The sequence below is a fragment of the Tauraco erythrolophus genome, chromosome 21 (assembly GCF_009769465.1).
Source record: "Tauraco erythrolophus isolate bTauEry1 chromosome 21, bTauEry1.pri, whole genome shotgun sequence".
Lineage (NCBI taxonomy): Eukaryota > Metazoa > Chordata > Aves > Musophagiformes > Musophagidae > Tauraco > Tauraco erythrolophus.
In genome coordinates, this window is record NC_141485.1 from 3,978,401 (window position 1) to 4,002,467 (window position 24,067).

The 24,067-nt window shown below is 45.3% G+C and overlaps 1 protein-coding gene across 1 annotated transcript in view; it reads right to left on the reverse strand.

Annotated features, from left to right (window-relative positions):
* VPS53 (VPS53 subunit of GARP complex) overlaps positions 1-24,067 on the reverse strand; it is a 69,076-nt gene that overhangs the window by 2,849 nt on the left and 42,160 nt on the right. The window contains exons 15-21 of the mRNA XM_086624544.1: positions 22,811-22,958; positions 21,740-21,822; positions 18,036-18,114; positions 12,946-13,094; positions 7,476-7,545; positions 3,499-3,636; positions 260-364 (exon numbers count right to left, since the gene is read on the reverse strand). Of these exons, the coding sequence (XP_086480670.1) occupies positions 260-364; positions 3,499-3,636; positions 7,476-7,545; positions 12,946-13,094; positions 18,036-18,114; positions 21,740-21,822; positions 22,811-22,958 (772 nt within the window). The remainder of the gene's footprint in view (positions 1-259; positions 365-3,498; positions 3,637-7,475; positions 7,546-12,945; positions 13,095-18,035; positions 18,115-21,739; positions 21,823-22,810; positions 22,959-24,067) is intronic.

Genomic DNA, 24,067 nt, shown 5'->3' on the forward strand with positions numbered 1-24,067 from the left:
TTCACCCACCAAGAGCTGTATGTAGACCTCAGGATGATCCCGAGACAACTGAGCTCAGCCCTGGGAGCCAGAGCAGCTATGAGCATGCTAAGTGCACTGAAACACTATTCTTCAGTAGTAAGTCTACACAGTTTCAGAGTACAGAGGATACACTTGCCTTCCCCCTTCCAAATCCCTCTATATTTCTACTGAAAAAAAAGTCATCAATCTCAATGTCGCGGTAGCGGATGAGCAGAAACTCTGTAGGACTGGTTCTAACCTTCATATCTAGTATCTTCTGGAAAGTGTCTGTGCTGCAGTCAGCAAGGAGCTTGATGTAATTGTCGACAAACACAACTGGAGGCTCGTGTGGAGCCATAACCACCTGCCAGGACAAGAGAAAAAAAGATCAGACAAATTGTACGAGTTAAAGCCAGTGCTCAGTCAACTCAGGCACACAAGTGACAGCAGGACTGGCTTCTCCTGAAATAAAATGCCTCAGGAACAAGAAAGAGGCTGCACATGCTGCTAGCAACTGAGAGGTAAAGCTGAGTGAAGGAAAGTAAGGAGCAGGGAGGAGGACGGGGTCTCTGCGCACAGCAGTGGTGCTCGGACCCAAGGGGCTGCGTATCATGTTTGAAAGAGCAGGAGGGCTTCGTAGCCTGTGGGCTGGCAGGCACTGGCGTACTGGCAAAGCTCAAGATTTTATCTTGTTGCATGGGGAAGACTAGCTAGTGAGTTACTTGGGGAAGAAAGGCAGTGCTGGTGGTGGTGGGAACACTCAAAGTCCCCAGCAGATCAGGCAGCCTGGATGTCACCCGGACCCTCTCTTTGGCTGTGTATCCCTCTCACTCCTCCTGCCCGGAGCAGAGCAGAGACAGTGCATCGCAGGGAAATCTCACAACACTCTGCAGTTACTCCCTCTGTCCCCAGGGGCACAGCGATCTGCTTTGCAGTCCTCCTGCTTCTGACACGAAACCTGATGGGTGAGCAGTGCCACATGCAGCCGCTCTGTCCTTTGGGTGCAGCTCCTCTCGTACGCTTCTCTGCAGAGACTGGGATGCAGAACGCGAACCGTCCGCTAACTTCTGCCCTGGAGCTCACAACCTCTTAGTCCCAGAAACAGTCAAATCAGAAAAAAAAAAAAAAATTAAAATAGCCTTGAAGCTGGAAAGATGATTACTCATTGTTGTATTTTCCTTACATAAGCAGTGAGCTCTGAAGAGAACACATTTTTGATAATGCTGGGCAGCAAACCCATCCTTCTGGGATAGACAGAGTATGTGTGTGTCTGTGTGTGTGCACACACAGGGCAGAAACAGCGCAGGACCAGGCTCTTCCCTGTCTCTGAAAACATTTCCATATGTTTCCACTGACCCAGCTCGCCCCACACTGTATTCTGTCACCAAAACATTTCTTTCTTTTCCTGCACTTCAGACCAATGAAACATCATAGCCATGTATACACTTATAAATCCTTAATTTACAGCCCTTGTAAAAATCTTCTGCCAAGATGAAACGCTGGAACTTCAGACAGCATAGCCAGAGGAGAAAGGAAACAGCTCTGCGGGACGTGCGCACCTCGATGCTCTCCTCCCCGCTTGCATCTGCGCTTTGTAGGGCTCGGCTGAATTAATTTCTTTGTGCCACCTATGGACTCAATGATGCTCCTGCTGAATTAGCTGCACTGGTATAAGCCTGGGCATGACACTGCATGGTGGTATTGCTGTATGACACAGAGGCATCGCTTCTGAACCACCTCGGTACTAGGTAGGGGAGCCCTGAAAACACTGTGGCAGAGTGTATTAGCCTGGGCTTCTGACGGGGTGAAATACTTCTTGGGGAAAAAACTCTTTAATGTACAATTTGGAAACAGCAGAGAGAGTCCAAGCACTGATAAAGAGACAAAACCCACAAGGCAAACAGAAGGGCCAGAGATGACCAGTCACCTCTGGGCTCCTGCAAGGAAACCTTCCTGCAGAAATCCTGGTGGTCCAAAAGGAGCGGGCACTGCCAAGAACCTTTTTCTCTCCCAGCCCCAAGCAATGGGTGCTGACACCAGCCCCAAGTGCTGTGTGTGGGTCACCTGGACTCAGGGTGATCTATTCAGTCGCTACGATTAACGAACCTGCCCCAGGCAACCACTCAGCCCCAGCGCCCGCTGCTTACAGGGGTGGAGCACTGAACGCCATCAGCGCATCGCTGTTTAATTACTAATTACACTGACACTGAGCCCTCACGCGGGGCCAGCAGAAGGGTTTCACGCAGCAGCACGGCAAGCACAGGGTATCTGAAAAGCAGCCACGCTGCTACGCCGCATCCTACGGACCAGCAGCACCCACAGCTGCACTCCCTGCTCGAGGCACGGGGCTCAGCCACCACCCATTTCCTCTCCTGCTTTCATCTCAGTCCTGATGAAGCCAATGTGACGTTAAGGGCAGACAAATGAACTCCATTACTTTTCTGATTCATATATAAGCTCCAAGGATAAACCTGTTTCTGGATGCAACAGGCACCAACCTTTTCTGCTCCTCTGTTGGCAGTACCAGGGTATTTTTCTTCAAGTAATTTCTAAGAAAATCTAGACTTGCTTTAACGTATCTACTAACATCTCAGTCACCTTACTCCAAAAGCATGGAATTGCAGAACTAATTTCTGAATTCAGAATGCAAACTCAGCTCTGACATTACGTTGGGCATGGGAGCAAAGGCACGCTGAGCAGCAGGCGAGCGTGGAGAGCCCGGACTCCGCACCCCCTCCTTGCCTTGGCCGCGTTTACAGGAGGCTCTGGCTGGCACCTGCCTGTCCTGCCCAACCCCAGGTCCCTCTAACTCACATGAACATCTTCACAGCGTTGTTGGTGAGCAGGGGACAATCCCGCTGCCCAGGAGGGTACAATTGCACAGCTCCCATGGCTTCTCTTGGCATTAAACCAGCAAGGCAATGGGGGGGGGAAGGGGAGATTGCTTTGCTTGTTACTTTCTATGAAGACAACACACTGCTTTTGGGTCATTTTCCAGGCACTGGGTCTGGAAAATGAAAAAGGACTCTGGTGAATACAGTAACCCAGACATGTTTGCACTGGCTGTTACACTAGACAGTAAACAGGTGACTCAAGCACGGCTTGGCTCCCCTGAGTGATGGAGTCTGCACAAAGGCCTGGAGTAACCTGAACTGGAGGGTTTGCCCTGCGGCATACAGTTATGGATGCTTGCTCTGATTTTCACAAGCTCCTGAGGGAATGTGGTGCCCCAGCTCTCCTAGTAAGCAGAACTTGAGATCTCAGTTACCTTGAAAAATGAGGATGAAAACTCAAATGCAATGTTAAAAGAGCGTGGGGGCAAAATCAAGGCGGATAAGTCAGTTCTGTAGAACAGCTGGCAGCGCACCCGGACAAGCTCGCATACGTTCACGTGCAATTGCAGATTGCCGCGTTCAAAGGAAGGGCCCCCTGGAATTTGCTTGCTCTGATTCCCAGTCCAGCAGTCTGGCTGGCAGGTTATCAAAAGTCTTGAGTTACCTTCAGGATCATTTCAGCCCGAGTCATGCCTTTCACCACTATCTTTGTGTAGCTGGCAGGAGCCTTCCTCACCACTTGGGACCCAATGGAGGGCAGATCCAGGAGAACCATCTTCAGAGAGTGAGTGTCCAGCAGCAGCTGCAATAGTTAATCACACCCCGTTATTCAGGTCCCTTCTACCAAACTACATTAGCTGCTACAAACCAACATCCTTAAAAGTTTAACACTTCCCACACTGGAAAAAGTCCTGGTAACTGGACTGCAGGAACAGGAAGGACTGACCCACGTAAAGACACTTCAAGGAGACATGATCACCCATGGCTACGTATCAGCACTGTTCGTTGATTTTAACAGAGTGCTGCTCTGCTGACTTGAAATGACTTATGGCAGCTCAACATCTGGCCCACAAGGCATGGATTTCCATGCCTCTTCCCTGTGACAGTATAAAGTGAAACAATCTCCCTTACCTGTAGCCATACCATTATTTAGATATGGAGGTCAAATGAATTAACATCATGTTTCCCCCTGCATCCAACCACCCATTGCATCAGGTTTTCTGCATTTACTCAACCACTACATTTTTTTCTTTAAAAAGAAAACGGCAACACAATACAGCTACATTGAGAACTGCTCAAAATATCCTGTGCTCACCGGTACACTCAAACTCACAGCCTGGATATTGTTTTTTACTAGAACAGCAGGGAAATAAGCAGCAGCCATGAGATTCAGCCCAGACAGACAAGCTCTGTCTGATGACAAAATGCTGTGGGTTGGGGTTTCTTAGAGCAAAATTACCCCAAATACTGCACTCTTCTGATTGCATGAGGTATGTCTGAAGAGGTGAGACAAGACCAATGAAGGACAGAAATCTGAAATTGAACTAGAGGAAGAGGAGCACAATTTATTTATACAGCAGCAAGTGCGAAAACCCACGGGGCTGTTGGCACACCCACCGTATTTCCTGCAAAAGGGCTCTGAGGACCAGCTGGAAGCTCGTTCTGGAGCAACACACAACGTTACGGGCACTGCAGAACCCGCCAGCAGTCACCACGAACAATATGAACATTTACAGTACGGCTTTCAGCACATGTGGGAATCCAGTTTAAATACAAAGGACTGAGCCCAGGGCAGTGGGTCACACCAGTTCAAATCTGGACCCTGTTATCTGCGGCAGCGTAACATTGCTGTGTGCTGCCTGTTTCATGGTTTGCATGAGATGAACCGATGCCATCAACCTCGTCCCGGGAAGCCGGGAAACCACAGCACAAACAAGCAGCTCTGTGCACCCCAAGAGCTGCTGGAGCCTGATGTTGGCTCAGACTGTTGTACCTGGATTCCTGCGTGTCTACAAGGCATCCCATGGATGGAAGATTTTTTCACGGTTGGGAATTCACGTCTTTCCCATTTAAACTCTCTCATGCCTATGAGGAGTTTTGTGCACTCTGTAGCCTTTCCCACAGATACAGCACTCGCAGGCTCTGTCCCCTCATCTATCTCCCCCCGTTACCTGTTCCAGGTCCCTGGCATTGCTAACTCACTGCCAAACCTTACCGAGATGGACAATCGTCGTTAAGTCAGAGAGACACACACAGAAAGCGAAACCAACCCACTGGTCTTGTTCCCCCACCGAACGCCTCCGTAAATACCACCCTAGTGTCCAGGTCTCAAACATGACTATTAGCAAATAGCAGGAATAGCTGTATTTAGGATCAGGAAGGCCAGGAAAGCATATTCCACAGCAACCAGGGGAGAGAAACCAGCAGGGAAAGATGCCGGTGGGTGACCAGGGGGATGCTCAAAAGATCCTAAGGGAACTGAGGAGCTACATGCTGCAGAGAGACAAGACCAGCTTCTGAAGGAAGACCTCTGTACATCTAACCGCAGGCAGGTATGTCCCATTTATAATGAGAAATATTCACTGTGAATCAGGCTAATAAAAATCTCCCAGTCTGCTCTAAAGAACCAAATTGGGCCTGTTATTCCAATACAGTAATATTAAAACCTTTGAACATTAGACACAAACCCACCACTGGCAACCAGTTAATCACTTTAGACGCTTGTTTGAAAAAAGACTTCATTTAATCACTCTCAGGTTATTGCTCATCACACAATATGAGCAGGAACCACACTTCGCTCATTTGCTTTCCATTAAGAAAGAGGAAGGTTTTGATATAAAGCTCCTGTTTCATTTTGCAGACGCACACGGCTCAGAACCCATCTTTGATGCCTAAAACCCAAGCTGCTTTTAAGGCACCGACTTGAAGTTCACAGCAGTCTTGTTACGGACAATTCCGTTTTTTTTTCTTTTTTAAATCAGCCCACAGGGGAGCAGCTGTACATGCAGGGGACAGCTGAAAGCCTGCCTCATCCAAACCTCATCCTCGCAGAGTAGCGGGGTCCCAGCCCGCTAGCAGGGGTGGGAGATGAAGGGTCACAGCCCTGCAGCTGCACCCATGGTCTCAAGGTAATAAATACCCTGGTGCTGCCCACCCACGTGCAACCTGGGGACAGGGGCTTGGGGCAAGGGGCAGCGTTTCAACAGAAACGGGTATGTTAATTCAAGTGGCTGTGATTCGACACCCTTCCTTCCCTGAGATCATGTCTCACCATCCTGCAGTATCTACAGCTCTCTGAAAATGCAACAGGGAGGCTGCTTCCTGGGAGAAAGCCAGGCAGTCCTGCGCCCCAGGTAGTGGGTCGTCACTTCCCTGGGTCTCAGTTACTGAGTTGCGGAGGTGGAGATGGCTCCTCCCCACCACGCAGCAGTGTTTTGATGTGTTTTGCAACGCCTGAGGACGCAATGCCTGGAAGGTGTTTATGCAGGAAAGAAATTCTCCTTTCTTAAGGCACAGCAGCATCTCTCGCCTAGCGAGATTCAAAACTCCCACCAAACCCAGGGCCTCTGTTCAGCAATTTTTGGGCCAGAACAGAGAAAACACTGCACTAAGCCTCCACAATCCCATCCTCCCTGCATAGCTTGAAGAAGAGAAAGACAACTGCTAGCCACAACTAGCAGGCAAACATCTATCTGTGCTCACTGGAAACCAGCCAAGACACAGGCTCTAGCAAAACTGCCATCAGGCTGCAGAGGGGCTCCTAGGCTCCCATGGCTTCACTTCCTCAGGGAGGAAGGAGCCAGCACCTGGGTGCAGTGCACACAGGCCCAGAGAGGATCTGGTGTCACTTTGCTTAAGGGCTGGCAAGCTGCCACCACAGGCACGTGCACTGAGTGCCACCGTCACCAGGCCTGCGTGGGGAACGTGTAGGAACCAACCTGCTCTTGACATACACACTGTCATGTGAGACCAAGCACAGTGTGTGTTTTATGTTCAACACTTGCAAAAAAAAAAAGTCTTGGTGTTTAAACTACCTGAGCTGAGAAACTGCCTGGACATGTGGGTTTTTGGGTTGGGGTGGTTGTTTTTTCAATGAAGTGTTCCTGTTGTGAACTATGAGTTGACTAAGTCCCAGCTCTTTTGAGCAGAGAAGCAATGGGCTTGAGTTTAACCCCGGGAGGAGGCACAGTAGCAGCAGAGGGAGACTGGGCAACAACCTGCTTTGGGAAAGGATGGCACAGAAAAACATGTCTTTCTGAGATGGGCACGGGAGCTTCTTGCAGTAGTTTGTGCCACAAACAACTATCTTTTCCTTTGTGTGAGCACAATGAAGACAATCTCATCATGACACTTTAAAGAAGTGTACAAGAGGTTTGTTGTCCCTGTGCTATTGTTACTTTGATTGGTAAACTGCTTGGGAAGGTGCCCAGGACCTCTCTCCCAGGACAGGTTCAATTGCCAAAGGATCACTATAAACCTGCTTCCACACTGCCCTGTACCAGAGCGTATCCCTGTCACCTCAGCTGCACCAGAGGTCAGGACAAGTAATTCATCTCTCTGCCCCTTTTTAACAAAAACTGCCTCGACTTCTTGACCCAAAAGTCATAAAACATTACAGCCAATGCAACTACTTTTTCTTACCTGTTCCGCGCCCACCATGCTAATAGGTTTGCACTTGAAGAGATGGTTAATGAACTTGGGAATGAAGGAGCTGCAAAGAAGAGAGAGAAAACGACACAATTACATGTCAGGATTTGGAGTCATACAAGTCTGCTGTGGTAACAAAGCATGCAAACCGGGATGGCTTCCCACAAAGACACCGTAAGTGCCTTGTCCTCAAGCTGACTCCCAGGCACATTAAGTACGCTAAATAACAAAGCAACCCTAAGTACAATTCTTTTGTTTTAATCCATGCTGATCTCAAAGTTAATTAAGAAGTTGCACATATACTCTATGTAAATAACTTGCTACAAGCTATATGTGAAGTATTATAGTGTAAGGCCAAGGACAAGCAAACAAAGTATCGTACATACTAAACCCAGCAACACAACAGGATTAGCATAGCTGCTCATGGAGTGGAAGTACCTCCAGAATCTACATTTTACTACATACTAGTAATTCCATATCATGCATATTACACACTGAACTTGAGGTCCAGCCAAGGCTGGAGGTCTGCTGGGCCCTGGACATTCACACAAAAAGGCACTCTTCCAGAAAGCTTCTGGCCAACACAATCAAGAAAAGAAAAAGTTTTGTGAAAAGGAAAACACCATTACTCTATTTTACTAACATGGACTTCAGACTCAGAAAAATGACTGAGGTACATATACTCAACTGGGAAAAATTTGGCAAGGATGGAAGCTCAATATTTGTCACCTTAGACATTGTACTCAAGAGCATCAGCTTTGGTTTTGGCTTTTTGCATGTGGATTTTAGGCTTTGTAGAAGTTTCATTCTTCGGTGGAGCAGCAGATGCTCCCTTCTAGCAGAAGCGCTGGCTGAGCACCTGCAAGGGATGCTCCTGCCCCACCTACTATACCAAGATGCAGCACTGGCAAAACTCAGGACTGAATGCAAGGAGAGGGGTCAGCGACAGCAACACGAACTCCATCTGTCAGGACCACACTACTCACTCTTGTCTTCCTTTAGCTGCCTCGTTCTCTACCGTACTCTGCTTCCTTCACACGGCCACCTTCAGCTGAATGCCGATGGAGCTCACGTTTCCAGGACCTTGTCCATGACCTGGTGGCAGGTCTTAGATTTTCATGGCTCTGTCCTAAGTTCACATAAGTTGGTCTGTTTTCTGTTCTTTTGAATGAGGTGCCGTTTATGGTGATGATCTAAATTCACCGTGGTTTCTCCCTTGCATCTGTCAAGCTATTTGTTTCCTTCCCACAAAGCAAGGAGCATGGACAGCATCTCGTTTGTCCTGCCACCTGTTTTCCAAGCTGGGACACTTATTTTTTGCCCTTTCTCATGGAAGAATGACAGAAGCGTAACTCAGGCACAGAGCATGCCAAACTGCTGAGCAAATCGAAAGAACTGGTTCAAGGAAGAGCCCTTCCAAGCGAAGGTTCCTTCCCTTCCCCTTCCCTCAGACACAGCCACGACCTCTGTCAGTGAATCATCTTTTCCTGGAGAGGCGTCAAGGAGAACAATTTCAAACTGCTGTTGAGAACCAGCTACTGGGCTGCCCCAAACAGCTTTGAATTTGGCCACCACAGAAACAACCTTGGCAACAAAATATAAGTAAGAGAAGGAAAACAAGCCCTGTCTCCTCCTGCACGAAAGCATTACAGCAGAGATGTAACTTATCTGTTTTAGAGGTCCATTTTTCAGCTGTATAACTAATTCCCAGAGGGCAATTAGAGAGTGCCAAGCGCAGCTGGAGCTTAGGTGATCCTTATAAAATGATCAATCGGTAGCAGCTCTGGATGCAGCAGCTTGCTACAAGCAGAAGAGCACATGAGATTAATCGTACCTTTGATCTTGCATGTAGGTCCAACTCTCCCTCCCTCTGGTAAGGTCAGGCACGGAGCTATTGCTCATGTTGTGTATGAGAAACAGGGCGAGCCTGTCTTTCTGCAGGGTGGCAGACCGGCAGCCAAAGGACCCCCCCTCTCCTTTTTTTAAAATCATCTTCTCTATATAACCACATGGTCTCCCATAGACAGCATTCTGTCTTGCATGAAATAATTCCCAGGCCCCTTAGGATGGCCACCCACAATCAATGCAGAAGGGTAAGGAGACTTTCCATCCCCACATGCCTGTTATTTCACGCTGCCTTATTAGAAACAGCTTCTCAACTCCAGCAGGACAGACAGGACAAAACCATAAGATCCAAATGCTGCTCTGGTATTTTTTCCTTTTCTTTTTCTTTTTTTCTTTCTGGACTAGCAGAGATCATCAAGAGCAGTTGCACTTAACTGAGAAATTTGCTTGAGTCTCTTGCCTAGGCTGGACTCGATGCTTGGCTCTCTTAGCATCCAGCAGGCAATCCTGATGCGAATAATACGTGCGTGTTCAATGGCAACGCTCTGCACGCGGTTTGTACTCTAAATGCCTCCACTCCCTGCACATCCACAGAGCTGAACCGGATGCCAGAATTCATTTACAGTTTCGATTATAAAACTGAATCCAGCAAACCCTCCATGGAAGCAGACAACTCCCCAGTGTAATCGTAAAGCAGTGCAAGACAGATCAGGAACCTAAAGCAGAGAGACCCTAGCACCTGGTGTAGTGGAGGGTTTCCCTGCCCATGGCAGGGGGGTTGGAACTAGATGATCTTTAAGGTCCCTTCCAACCCAAACCATTCTATGATTCTATGCTCTGAGAGGCTCCCATCTAACGGGAGTGGCTCTGCCAAAGCCTGTGTTTTCCTAATCCCCTGCACTGATGATGCATCAAACACAACGCTTTGCTAAGCAAGGCAGGCAGAGATGCAACCACAGCCTGTCTGTCTGACGGGAGATGAGCCACTACAGGACATCATCCCGGTGTCACTGAGTCACTGCAGCTGAGAAGGGTTTTGCTTTACGCCACCCTCCGAGGCAGTGACCGGCCCTTGCAGGCTCACCCAGCCTCAGCTCAGCCCGCTGCTTCGAAACCTCCTGGAGCCTCATCACGATCTTCTTCCACACTCCTCTCACTAAAAGCACAATGCAAAGGCTGGAGCGACTGGGAGGACGCCTACTGCAGTCACCCACCACGCTTGGCTGTTGGTGATGGACGAGCCGCTTTCCTGGCGAGGGAGAGAGCTGTTTGTTTTTCCTGTCTCTTGGTTCTAATCTCTTCCTCATCGAGGTCAGGTCACAGACTTCCCAAACACATGCCGGCATAGCAGCCACAGCTTCACCGTTTTGTTTTGTTGTTTTTTTTCCACGGGTTTTTGATTTCAAAGGATAAGGACCGAGGTGCAGTGAGAACAGAGCCTCTTGCCCTGCCTGCGAGTGCCTCCTGGAAAGCTGGCTGCTTCTCACCATTTCAAGGGAGTGAGGGTTGCATATCGGTCAAAACAAAGCAAAAATGACAAATTAGGTTAGAGGATTGATGCAATTTCTGATGGCCATTTTTCTTCTTCCAGACTTGGCTTAGATCCCTCAGTTTTAAATTTAGTGACTTTAGATGCCTTCTCCCCTGTGGTCCTGTAACTCAACACTAGCACTTTCTACAATCCATTAGAGCTGATGGAAGGGGCTGGCAGTACAAAAAGATACAGGCATTAACATAGGGAGAAACACAACGCCTATTAAAAGGATTTTCAGCGTTGCAGAGCACACAAAAGGTAAAGTATTTATATTGGGCAGGCCAGCATATTCCTTAAGAATTAAAAGCTTCAAAAATACAAATGTTTGTATGCATTAAAAAGTCATAAGCATTTTAAGTAGGTGAGTCCACCCTCACCACTGGTCTAGTTCTCCTTAAAACCAAGTTATGCAGAAGGATTCCAAGTATGATCTGGCAAAAACAATCGTCAGGAACCAAATTTTCACCTCTACACCTGATCCACACCGCAGTGAATTCAGGACTGTGTCCCACTTTAAACGTGCTGTAGATCAGAACCATAGATGTATTAAAAAGGTTTTGAAGCGGAGTGGCAGTTTTGCAGGTTTCTGTGCTCCTCCATGGAACGAGCTGTGATGAAGGCACTCAGCTTAGACGTGAACTTTTCTCAAATGTGAGAGCTGGGTATTTTATCTGGAGTTTACCTGGTACGTGCTTAGCAATAAAGTTAAAAGGGAGGCAACTAAGCTGAGGTATTAAGAGTGTGCTGTGAACAGCTGAGTAAATGGGGGTTTTATTTATCACCCTGTTAGCAACATAAAATTCAAGCGTAACCACATAGAAGGCTTAAGTGCAATAAATTTTCACTGAGACAGCATTTCAAACAGTGATTATGGGCAACGTCATAATACGATTTATCAGTAACTGTTCCTTAATGCAAACTAATGAGTACCCTGAGATAGAAAGGGGGAAGGAAACTGTCAGGCCAGCCTCCCTGCTGTGAAAGCGAACGGTTCTCAGGAGAGCCTGCTGCATCTTTCCTTGCTGAAGCAGGGGCTGAAGCTCCAGTCTCAAACCCACACAGTAACTGCCAGGCCATACAGTTTATTTCAGGACTATTAGCTTATTAGAGATGAATGAAACGTTAAGGTATTTTAGAGTGACACATGATATGCACAGTACTGCTCCCAGGTCTACCAGCACAGTCACATGCGACAACAAAAGCAGCAGCTACAACTGGCAAAGTCCTCCTGAGATTTTTTCTTGGGGCATTGGCATGCAAAGCTCAGCTGGCCACAGGCAAGCAGGGAAGAGTTCAAAGTATCTTCCCAAAGAACTGAATTTTTGTTTCAGACAAATAGCTTTAAAGTTTGGATGTCCAAGAGATGATGGAGACCTGCACCCTCAACCCTGAATCCAGAGGCAAGGGGAACTTCTGTCCCATCTTCCAGTTCTTTCATGCTGCTCAACTGACTTGCCAGGAAGACGCCCAAATATTCCCTAAAATCTGAATGTATATTTCCCGTCTTTACTGAACAATTTTTGCACAGAAAAGCAGCTTTTAGACTCTGAAGGTAGAATACCATCATCACACATGCCCTCCTCACAGTGCTATAGTTATTATAAAAGTTATTTTGAGGCAAACGATGTACCAAATTTCTCTGTACCTGGAAGCACCACATCCTCTTTATCACTGGAAGGAAAGCAGGTTCCTATAGCAAGAGTCGTGTCTATATTCAGACATTCAAAGCCTTTTTAAGATGTCCAACCCAAAACCTTCTGTACTCGGCAAACAGTGGGCAGTGATCATCACAGTATTTTATGGGGTGGTTTAGGCACACAAAGGGGAACCAATCAATACACACATCTGAGAAAATCTGCCTCAGTAGGAAGCTTGAGGCAAGAAATTCCAGGATCTTTTAACCTTGCCAGTAGCTGCTGGTGTTTGCTGCCATATCTCACCTCTCTCTGGGCTCTCCTTGGATGGAGAAAGTCTCTACCCAGACACTAACAGCCACTGATGCCGCACACTAGAAGGCAAATAGATTATCACGTACAAAAGGATTACTGAGACCCCGATAAACTCTGTGCCACGTTGGTAACTTACTTTGCAAATTTTATACAGAACTGAGTGAAATACTTTCTCGTGGAGGCCAGGTTGTCGCGGATGATGGGGACGTTCTGTTTAATGTGGAGAATCACTGAGGTGACATAAGGACTCTGGTCACCAACGTGTTCCACGTTCTGCCACTGCATCTGCACAAAAGGGAAAAAACAACCAAAAAGACTGTTTAATTCATTAAGATCCACGCAATAGGTAAGGAAAACTGTACAAACTTCCTGCCAAAAGATCTCTAGGGAATCATCAAGCGACTGCCTCTGCAATTCACCATCAAGGTCATGTTCTTCGTCACTGTACTGATTGTGCAAAATTCTTCCACAACAAGATACAAAGAAAACCCAGAATGGCCCTTTTTGCACCAGAGCAGAGAGCGACTGTGACCAGTAATCTACACAAATGGGGACCACTACGATTAAACAGGCTTTTGGAGCACGTCAGGCTGCCTTGATATTTAATGGTTTCCAGTTTGCCGGGATGAAGTGCCCATATAAATCCTGATTACAGGCATTTGAGAAAATATCTGCAAGCTTGCAAAGCCTGGATTCCTGTATGGCAGCCAAGGCTTTAATACTGGTGAGACTGATGACAGATAGATGGAAGAGGTAGAAATAGTCTTAAAATCCAAAGCACTCCACACCAGCGTAGCTCACACTGAAAACACTCCTGGCGTACGGGCTGGGATGCCAACTTCAGCCCATCCCAAACACACGTAAAAACATTCACAACAAGAAGAGTTACTCAACCTCCCATTTTGTTTTCATTTGCTGTCAGCAGAAATGCAACAGAATAGCCCCTGCAAGCCAGATGTGCGACTCGACTTCCTCCGAGCCTTATTGGCAGTACGCAGGGAGCACGCAGTGTAAGTCATGCAGGAAAAAAAAAAAAGGAGGTAATTGGGTAAGGCCTGGCCAAGTATCCGTGTATATAATGAAGTCTCACTGAGGAACACGAGCATCCAGAAAAGTGCTCTTAGCTCTGCTACTGTTCCGAGACTACGCACTCTGCAATGTGTTCCAACTAACTGTTTGGAGATGCTGTTTCTTCTCTAGCATGAGGAACAAGAAGAAAACACATATGAAATCAGGAGAGGAAACTGGGCACAGGTAGAAGATGAGCTTTTTCTTTTGAGGGGGTGTTTGTCCTCAGACTTGTTTTCTCAAATTCTGGATTTTGCATGTAAAGTTTTATTCCTGGTTTTCATTTAATTACAGCTACTTTGTCCCCTGCAACCCAGCTGATTCAATTCCACCCAAACAACATGCAGCCGAAGTGACTCAATGGGCAAGAGAAGCCAAATTCTTTGCAAAACCACAGTGTCTGAGAGAGTCTACACGTGTCCTGCAAAAGTTGTCTTTATTTAAACCAACCAAACAAAACCCCAACTGCTCCTCCCACATCACAGAGTATTTCTGTCATCACCTGCTCTTCAGGTTTTAATTTCATCTTACTTTCATTTGGAAGATTGTGCAAGAGAACTGCTTTTCTACTCTTAGCAGCACTTGTCATATTCGATGGAAATACTTGGTGCCCATCTCTGTGACAGACTCACACATTCCCAGCGCTGGCCCTTCTCAACAGACAGCCATCCTCAACCAACAGACCATCCCCATGTAGTGGGAACAGCCAGAAAGTGGGAAGGGACTGCTGAGTTGAATTATTGCAACAACAATAAAACAGTAGCTTTTTCATTTTGTTGGTCTTCATTCCAAAAGCAATACTTTACAACCGAACCTTTAAAGCATGAACAGTAAAAATAGCCCTTTGTGTGTGTGTGGGTGTTGTTTCACCCAAAAAAAAAACCCAGTAGCTGCAATGAAAGACATAGTACACATACTGAAAAGTCATCAAAAGAAATATGAGCCCAACTCTTCTGGTAAAGCTTTGTTCCTGTCATTTTAAATTTATTCCTCTTTTTCCCTTGTCCTATGTTTTTCTTGGGATATCCACATAGTTGACATCCACAAGCTGAAAACGAGCCCGCAGAACAGGAGCGGCGTGGCCTCGCGCTCGCCGGCCAAAGGCAGCAGCCCGGTGCACGGGGTGCCCCGGCAGCAGCCGAAAGGCACCTGCACGCCGCAGGGACGCGGGGCGACACCGCCGCCTGCCAGGGCAGGACCTGGGTTTGAAGATCTGGTGCTACCTTCAGAGATGGCTTTTACAACAAAAAAATGACATGACCCTCAAGATTTTAGGGCATTTTCTTGAAAAGAAGAGGAGAGGAGAGAAACCCCAAGCTAAACCGGGGTAATTCGGTACCTAACAAGGGACACGCTGCCTTCTGGGTACAGCGGGGGCTCGAGAGCGCTCCTGGGTTTGCCCAGCTGTGGGTCTCCATAAGTCCTTGTGTCCCCAGGGAGCTGGGAATGGGGTGGCAGGGCCACCAAACCAGGAACCACCAGATCTCTCCTCCATGTCCAGCACTGACACAGGTCTCCAGCAAAAGGGGTGGCTTTGTGGTTTAATGGGGGATGAACCAGTCTCCAAGTGTCCCCATGCTCAGCACATCCCACTGCCGGATTATCGTTACAGGCTCCGGACTGGACACCGGGAGCATCTGCAACTGCCAGGCCAGCACCTTCTCCCTTGACCTTGCGTCGCTCATGCAGGAAGAGGTGGGAGGGGAAGGAAAGCCAGTGGGTGCTGCAGGCAGCCGAAATCGCTGCCTTTGAAACTGCCTCCGCTGCTTCCTGACACGAGTTGTGGTTTGCACTGTTGCGTGCTGCATCTTGCGTGCTGGCTAAAACGCGCTCATGTTGACTTTTAATTAGCAGCTGGCAGCTTTGATCGCTCTGCTCTTGGGGCTTTCCTTGTACGTACTGGAGAGATTATTAGAGCTCCGTGTTTAAATGCTTGCTGTTGTCCACTCAGTTGCAGGGAAGTAGGAAACTGCAGCTGTGCCAAAAGGTTTTAGCAAAACGTAAAAAAAACAGCAAGCAGTTGACGTGAGTCACTAAAATGTCCCCCAGCCCCACTTACGAGCACAGTTTTACATAGAAATCGATGCTTAATTCAGCAAGTCAATCAAACCTTCTCCAGTGCGATTCATAAATTTAACTGGGGCAAAAATATCCCATGCAGATTAGCAGTTCCCTCATCCCAACAATTAAAAATAAAGCACATCAGGCAATGTAAACGCCTGCTACAGATCAGTACAACACATTCACAGTACTTTGTTATCCAGAATATGATAACAGGGGTTTAGAGCAAATTCCTTCCCCACTGCACATCCCAGCTCCCCGTCCTATAGTCGTGTTTAATCGTTCTACACCTGCTGTAAAGTTTGAGTAAAGATTATCACCTACAAGTTTTGTAATATGGGGCCTCCTTGTCATTTACCATTTCTTCCAGAACACACAAGGTAAAGAATCAGGGAAACTCAGCACTTTTCCCAGCTGAAAGCAATATTCACGATGCCATTTTCTGTGTTAAATCTCTCAAAGTGGCCCAAAGCCAAAGTGGATTTAGAGGTTTAAGTATTTCTTAAATTTACCTCTATAGTTACCGAACATTTTTGCAAGAAAAAAAAAAAGTCAGACTCCAACAAAGGACCAGGAATGTCGAATCTTGGAGAACACCACAGTGAAGTAAATGAAAAGAAGTTAAACAAAGGAAGAGCCCTAATGGAGTAGGGAGTCTTGAGACAGACATGCCTTCCCAGTACAGGAAAACTGGAATGGATCAGGCACACAGTTTTTACTCCGTTAATAAAGACTGAAATTTTACACATCCAAATACTAACTCTGCATTTAAATAATTATACACATTTCTTATTCAACTGTCAGAGTAATAACCCAGCCCTGAAGGAAAGGAAGAAGGATGGTGAAGGGAAAAATTACTCTTGCACCAAACCCAGGTCTAGTAAAAAATCACATAAAAGCGACTCTGTCTGATGCAAATAGTGGAATGTGTGCACAAGTGACAAGTATTTATTTAGCTAACATCATAACACTTAACTTGTTTATATATCATCAGTCCCATCACATGTGCTGCATTTTACCAGTGTTCCAAAGACACAAATAAATGGCCTACCAGCTGCTGCTTCCCCAAGGTTGTGGTTTACTTGGGTATAAACAGTTAGAGCTAAGTGAGTCAAATACTACTACGCTACGTAGGTTCAGGAGGAGATCTAAGGAGCTGTCATGGCACACACATAACACCTGAAGTGTAGAGCCCTTCCTAATGGTGTTATTTCACTGTGAAAAGAAAAAAAATCCTTTCTTCATTTGGAACATGTACAAGCTCTATTACCAGCTGCATTCCACTTCAAATATTAGCTGGGGGTGGCGGGGCTAGTTACAGCTGGAATACATCATAAAGCAGAAAGCTATTAAAATTCATGGCAGCGAGACAGTGTGTTGATCCCACAAAAAAAACGGAGATCTCTGTTTAATATTTCTAATTAAAAATATAGTTCAATCCACTTTTGTTGTCTTCACCTCTGTCTAAAGCAGTCTGGGTTTTCACAATACTTTGGCAAGAAAACACAGCTCTGCATTTCAAACGTATAAAAGCCAGAAGCGTAACAGCAACAAAATCCTTAAGCACTAATCACATGGGCCTCTCTAGGAATGGCTCCATATGTCCTTGAGAGGATCACAGAAGCAACAGGACTCAGTCTCAATTCCTTATTACCCTTTGAGTACATCCATTTAACGGCCACAAACAAGCAGGCTAGTAAAACATCTTGTCAAAGAACACAAAGAGGACAGCAAACAATCATCTATATTTGAAATTTCATGCTAACAAAAGTTTTCCCAATTTTAAAGGCTCTTACTGGCATTAGGAGGGGGAAGAGAAAGCCTTAGATACTTACAGAAAGTATTTTATTATCCGTGTGTTTTAGTGTGGTGTAAAAGAACGAAAGCTCTAATCTGAATGATCGGAGTTTTTGGAGTGAAGGATGTATTTACAACTACAGTAACGGCTGCTCTAAGAAGCAAGAAGGAATCAATATATGGCCAAGTCTCAAGGCAGCATAAAAGGATATGCCAATACTGAAATCAAGCAATCAAAGCAAACAAGAACTCCACATAGATCTTAAGGCTACCTCCTTCCAAAACAAATCCATCCCCTACCTTGCTCATAGCAGTTAGGGCAGGGTCACAGGCTGCATCCAGGTCCTGCACTAACAGCTGTATGCTGTTGGAGATCACACTGAAAAAAAAAAAAAAAAAATCAAGCTCAAATTTTAGAGTAGTACTCAGCAACACAGTGCCAGAACTGGCTTATTTGACTGTGAAAGGAGGAAAATCATCTACCAGCTGACAGTAGCATTATGCTGTGAATACACACGGCTGAAACTTGTCCTGAAAAGAAGCTGGGAAGTTCTGCACACTGTTCAAAGGGAGCTACAGTGGGCTTTAGCATAGAGAGGACATTTTTATAGTTGACCTTTCTCTGTTTTGACACATAGAAGGGGCTAGAGATCAAAAGTGTCAGATGGGATAAGCTCCACCTTTGCATCAGGAAGGGGAGAAACCCCCGAGAACCAAGCCCAGACCAGGATTCAGCTTCGAATTTAATCCAGTCTGCATAAAACTAACAGTTTATCATCTCCCCACTTACAGTCAATATTCCACTACTCACAGAAACTTGCAAAGAGGGTTTTAAAAAGTACGTCTGTATGAGTTCTGAACGTGTCTCCTATTTGAGAAGATCATGGCAGATGTCTTATTTACAGTATGTCTAGGATTGCCGCCATCCATTGTTTGAATTTCTCAGAGACATACACCAGACTAAAGGACACACTAGTCAAACACATTTCCCTTCCTCCCTTTTTTTTTTTTGTAAACAGCATGATATTGCTTAGAGACATATTTGATGCCACCATGTTACAATGTGCATAAAGGTGCAACTGATCCTAAAACAACAGCCAAAACCCATTGTCTGCAGCAACTCGGACCACCCTCAAGGGCACATAACCCTGTACTCGCATTACAGACAACTTCTGCTGGAAGTAGTAAGTGAACGTGTTTCACTAAGTAAGTACAGTTTTTAAAAACAGTGTAAACTTTAATCTGCCACAGATGCCTGTTTACAACTTCAGGATTATATATGTAAGAGCTGGATTTTACTTTCGCTTTTTCTTAACGGTGGTAGAACAGATGGGAATTGTAGATCTGTAAGAAATCTGACCAGTGCTTCCTCAAACCAACTTTCGTCCCCCTCGTCATCTTTGTGAAGTTCTGGGTACTACTATGGAGTTCACTGTTCAAAATATTTTCAAGTGTCCACTTCGTCATCAAGATATGGTATCACCCACTCTTAATTCTGCTGCTGGGATCTGGGTGGTGTTCTTCACCACAACCCACAGAAGTTGTCTGTTCCCCTTCCTAGAGCTCTAGCACAAAAAGACTGAGACAGGATACCAAGTAAAAGACTACTCCTTCAGAGCAATTAATTTGTTTATACAGGTAAACTCATCCAAAATTAGTTGGAAAAATCAGTATGGGAGATGAAGCGACTACTGGCTTCCAGTTACATGATCTGAAACTTGCATTGGGATAAAAAAGAGCCTGTGACTGTTTCTGCTGGTGCCTCTGCATCTGCTGGGCACTGCAGGATTTACTCCCTTGGGGGATTCCACCAGCTAAAACAATGCCAAGGGAGCTGGACTGAAAAAAAGGTCTCTTGGGCACAGCTGACTCCCGCAGGGCGCCTGCTGTCAGTGACTTGTAGGAAAAAGTAGTTCAGCACCAAAATAAACCACAACCCTCTCAGCAGAAGGAAAGAGACTTCATCTCTAGTCTCCGCACGTCAGGAGTCTCTCCGAAGCTGGGTCACCTAGTACAGGCTCTCGCCTAAAATGCAAGAGATTGCAAACAGGGAGAGAAACCTATTTGCCTACACTTCAAAATAAATACCTGCTGTAGAGGGGCAATGGTGCAGCGAGAAGGGTGTTGCAAACACGAAGCATCGCGACACGCCAAGAGGGCTTGGATCCTGGTTCTGCTAGAAGCCACTTCAAAACTTTGCCCCAGGCAGCACGTAACAGTACTTCAGCAGTAGTTAATAAATCCTCATACAACCCCAATAAATACACAGAAGCCAATAAACTGGGAAGACGAGGCCATAAATGAGCAGTATAGTTCTAGTATAGTAAGTTCTTCCTATAGTAAGTTCAACACTTCAGGCCTTCAATGGGTCTCTGAATGCTGCCTGTAATCTCACAACAGATCAATAGGGCAGGGGGGTGGGAATAATTAATTTCTGGGTTTACACAACAATAATTTTCCTTCTGTTGAGCTTCAAAAAGAGCTCATTATCTTTCCTACATTTCCTAAAGAAAATACTTAGCCACCCAGGAGTAAAACCCTCCAAGTTGATCACTTTATACGCATTTGGGGTGGTTGGGTACTCTCCTTTCTGCAAAGGAAAAAACACTTTCCAGGGTGTGCTAGCAGCAATGTTTTACCATTTTCTTTATGACCGTGTCTAACAAGACATCAAATTCCCGAAGAAACAACTTGTTTGATGCTGAATGAGCAAACACTAGAGAGGTTTATAGCTATGACTTACACTGACAGAAGACTGGACAAAGCGCTGTACTGGAGCAGACTGAAAGCCAATTAAAAAGCCTTTGTTAGAAGATACATCAGGCTGTCAGTGTAACTTTAAAGCTGCCCAAACCAGCAAATGTGAACTATACATTTAAACATTTTTCAAAACATGTCATATTGGCTGCCTACGACCAGCCACCTCGTGAGGCAGCCACCGTGAAACTGAGCAGCGACTCAAGGTAGCTGGCTCCTGCCAGACAGGTCATGAGAAAACACAAAACTCACCCTTGACTTGTCCATGTTAAGAAAATCTCATCATATGGCATATTTTATTTCTACTCCTCAGCTACCTTACTTGCTTTGGCTTAGTGGACATGGCAACCCTAGCTTTTGGTCAAGGATTCTCTCCTAAATAGGTCTGAGAAACATCTAAAGGGAAGGGATTCTCTGCAGCATGGAACAGAGCCTGAGACCATATAAAAAACCTGGATGGGGATTCTGTGGGATCCTGCTCACTGGAGAAAAGAGAGAAGGAATCACAGGAAGGAAGTATTCTGGAAAAAAAAAAAAATCTTACTGCTATTTGGGCTGAATCTTAGTTTTAGGGAGAAGGAGAGTTGGTGTTAGGGATTATTCTCCCAGCTTTGTCAAGGTTTTCTTTTGTTTGATGTGAGGCAAAACAATTTTTTTTTTTCCTCTGTTTCCTTGTCTCAAAAAATATTCAATCTGTTTGTCAGCAGTGGAGAGAAGAAGATGTTAGAGGGGAATATTTTTAGCATCGTTACATGAAAAGTTATTTTAATGAATGATAATCTTCTCTCAATTATAATCCTCAAATATAAGATTGGATTAGTCTTTTATGTCATCTGAAATGGGGTTTGATCATACTGACAAGGCTGCTGATTAACAGTGGGAAGTTAAAGCAGGAAGGAATGCACTGAAATAGCTTCCTTTCTTGAAATGCAACAGCCACCTCACAGAGCTGCCAAGATGCAAATGATGTTTCAAATAGAAACTCGCTATTTCCTTTCCTCTTCCCAGTGCTCTTGATCCTTTGGCTAGGACGATGGGGAACAACTACATCTGAAGTCTGTACTACTGCTGCTGTTGAACTAGCCAAAGGATGACCATTCCTTCACCAGGGAAATGCCTATGCCTAAGCTGTGTATCTGGGTGGGTCCTGTGACACCGAGATCTTGGGCTTGTATTACTCCAGCACCATCTGGCTGACAAACAAGGATGTTTGATATACTCTAGGAGGATGCATCTGCTGAACATACAAGCTGAAAGTCTCCACCTCTCCCGACAGGTTGATTCTCTCCACTAGACTTGCATCCACTTTTTCTTTGAGTTTCTCTTCCAACTGTTAGGAAACAAAACAAACAACAAAGATCAGATTTCTTACTTGAAATGCCCATTCTTGAAAACTTATGCCCTGGAAAAGTCAGCTTCTTAAAACCTAATCTCTGCCCAGACTACATCCAAAACTCACTCAGTCAACAATGGAAATCTGTCCTTGTTGGACACCCTAGCCATATTGATCTGCCAGGATGGCCTAAGGTGGCACTGCGTCCTCAAAGAAGTAAACTCCAAGGTCATACATGTAACTCTAGTATGACACGCTAATGTACTAGTTCAACATCATGGCACTTGTCCTGCTAATGTTTTTCAACATTATGATGATGTTTTTCAACACCCTGCCTGTGCCCAAACTGCCGAGGAGGAGGTTTGCCAGTTCTAGTGGTGGAGAGGCCTTGATACGGCCAAACATCACAGCTCATCTACCACCTTATGGCATTTTGAAAGCACCTGAATGTAACAAGCACTGTGGCTGCAAAGCACATCAGCATAAACACCTTCTCTCCTCACTTCACCTTGCCCCAATATTTCATAAAAGCATTTCCCCTAACCTGTTTTGAATTAGTTTTCCTTGTTTTTATAAAAGGGAGACCATGAAATAAGAGAAGAGTCTTCAAAAAAAAAACCACAAAACAAATAAACAAAAACACTCCCACAATTTGGTCCTCAATCCAAAACAAATTATGTGACAAGTGTAAAAGGATTGAATCTAAAACTGATGCTGCAAAGCAGGATTACAAGCAAATGGCTTTTCTCAGGTAGAAACAGCAAAATCAATACTTTCCTTTCTTTGAAACATAGATTTAATAATGTAGAGCTCAATAATCAACAGGATGCTATGCGGAGCAGACACTACTATGGATATTTTAGTACTCCTGACTCTTCCAGTCTCCACAGCAGCCTATCCCTGAAGAGGGAGCAGCACAGCATCTCGTGACAGAGAGGGGCTGCTGGTGGGTGCCATCCCAGTGGTGTGGCAGAGGAAAGCTCACCTGCTGGGTGGTCGCCAAGCAGTACTCTGCAGTACTCAGGATGCTGCAAATGAGGCAGAGTTCTTCTAAAGTAAATTTAGCCACTTCAGAGCCTTCCTTTTCTTTCAGCAAACTAGTGATGGTGAGCCCACCACTGCTGCTAGTTGTCCTGGAAAAAAAAAAAGACAAAACCTGTAAGGTTTTCAGGTGTACAGACACACACACTGCAAAATTACTACTACATTTCAATGCCATAAAAAGCCCTTATAACCACAAAGTCCAATGTTCTATGCAACACAGGTCAGTGTCACTCTACATCAAACTCAAAACTGCTATTTTGGTTAAGGAATATCTTTTAGAAAGACAAACAGAACTTTGTATCAAGTCTTGAGGCAAAGAACAACTCTCTCAATCACAACATGGTAGATTAGGATGCAAGTGGAATACGGTTTTCTCCAGCTAGCTTCACCTCCACTGCCAGTTACTCAAAATCTAATTAAAGATTACAGAAAAATCTCAGTAACTATCAGGTAGTTTGGCATATTTATCATCTCAGTACTAAAGAGACGTCAGCATGCATTTGAAACTTTGGTAGTCTGTTTTAAAAACTGATGATGTCAACACAGTAAATTACAGAAGATGCGGCTTCTTTCCACCGTCTTCCGGTGATTAACAGCTGTGTATCAACAAAGAAAGACTCAGAACAGTTTAAAGTCAGGAAATTCCCTACTTCTCAACTCTTTATAATCCAAATCCATTAAAAAAATAGGACAGTGATATTTATCTTGGACAGCAAAAATGGAGCACACAAAAAAATGCGTATAAAGAATGCAGCTGAGGTCCGATGGAGAATGCACATTAAATTTATCTTTCCACTTGTCTAAATGTAACTCTCTCCTCTTCCATTTGTAAAAGATTTCACTGTTTTCAGAAATTCATTCAGCTGCTCCCAGATTTACAAGGGAAACAAACTGTAGATGGTAAATAGCATACAAAATTATTTGTAGTTGAGGTTGGCATACCTCAAGGAGCTCCTTTAGTCTGCACATTTATCCATATTGGTGTAAACTCATAATGCTTTCCTTTATTTTCACTGGATTTACATCTACATATTTTATTCATACATACATGTTACAAGAACAGTGGGAGTTACAGGTAAGCACTTCAGCATGACACAAATAAATCACCTTCATTACAAATTAATATATGTATAACGTTGAGCTGAGGCAGCTAAAAATCATAGCATAAATTTGTTACCCAAGTAACAGGGTAAGTGCA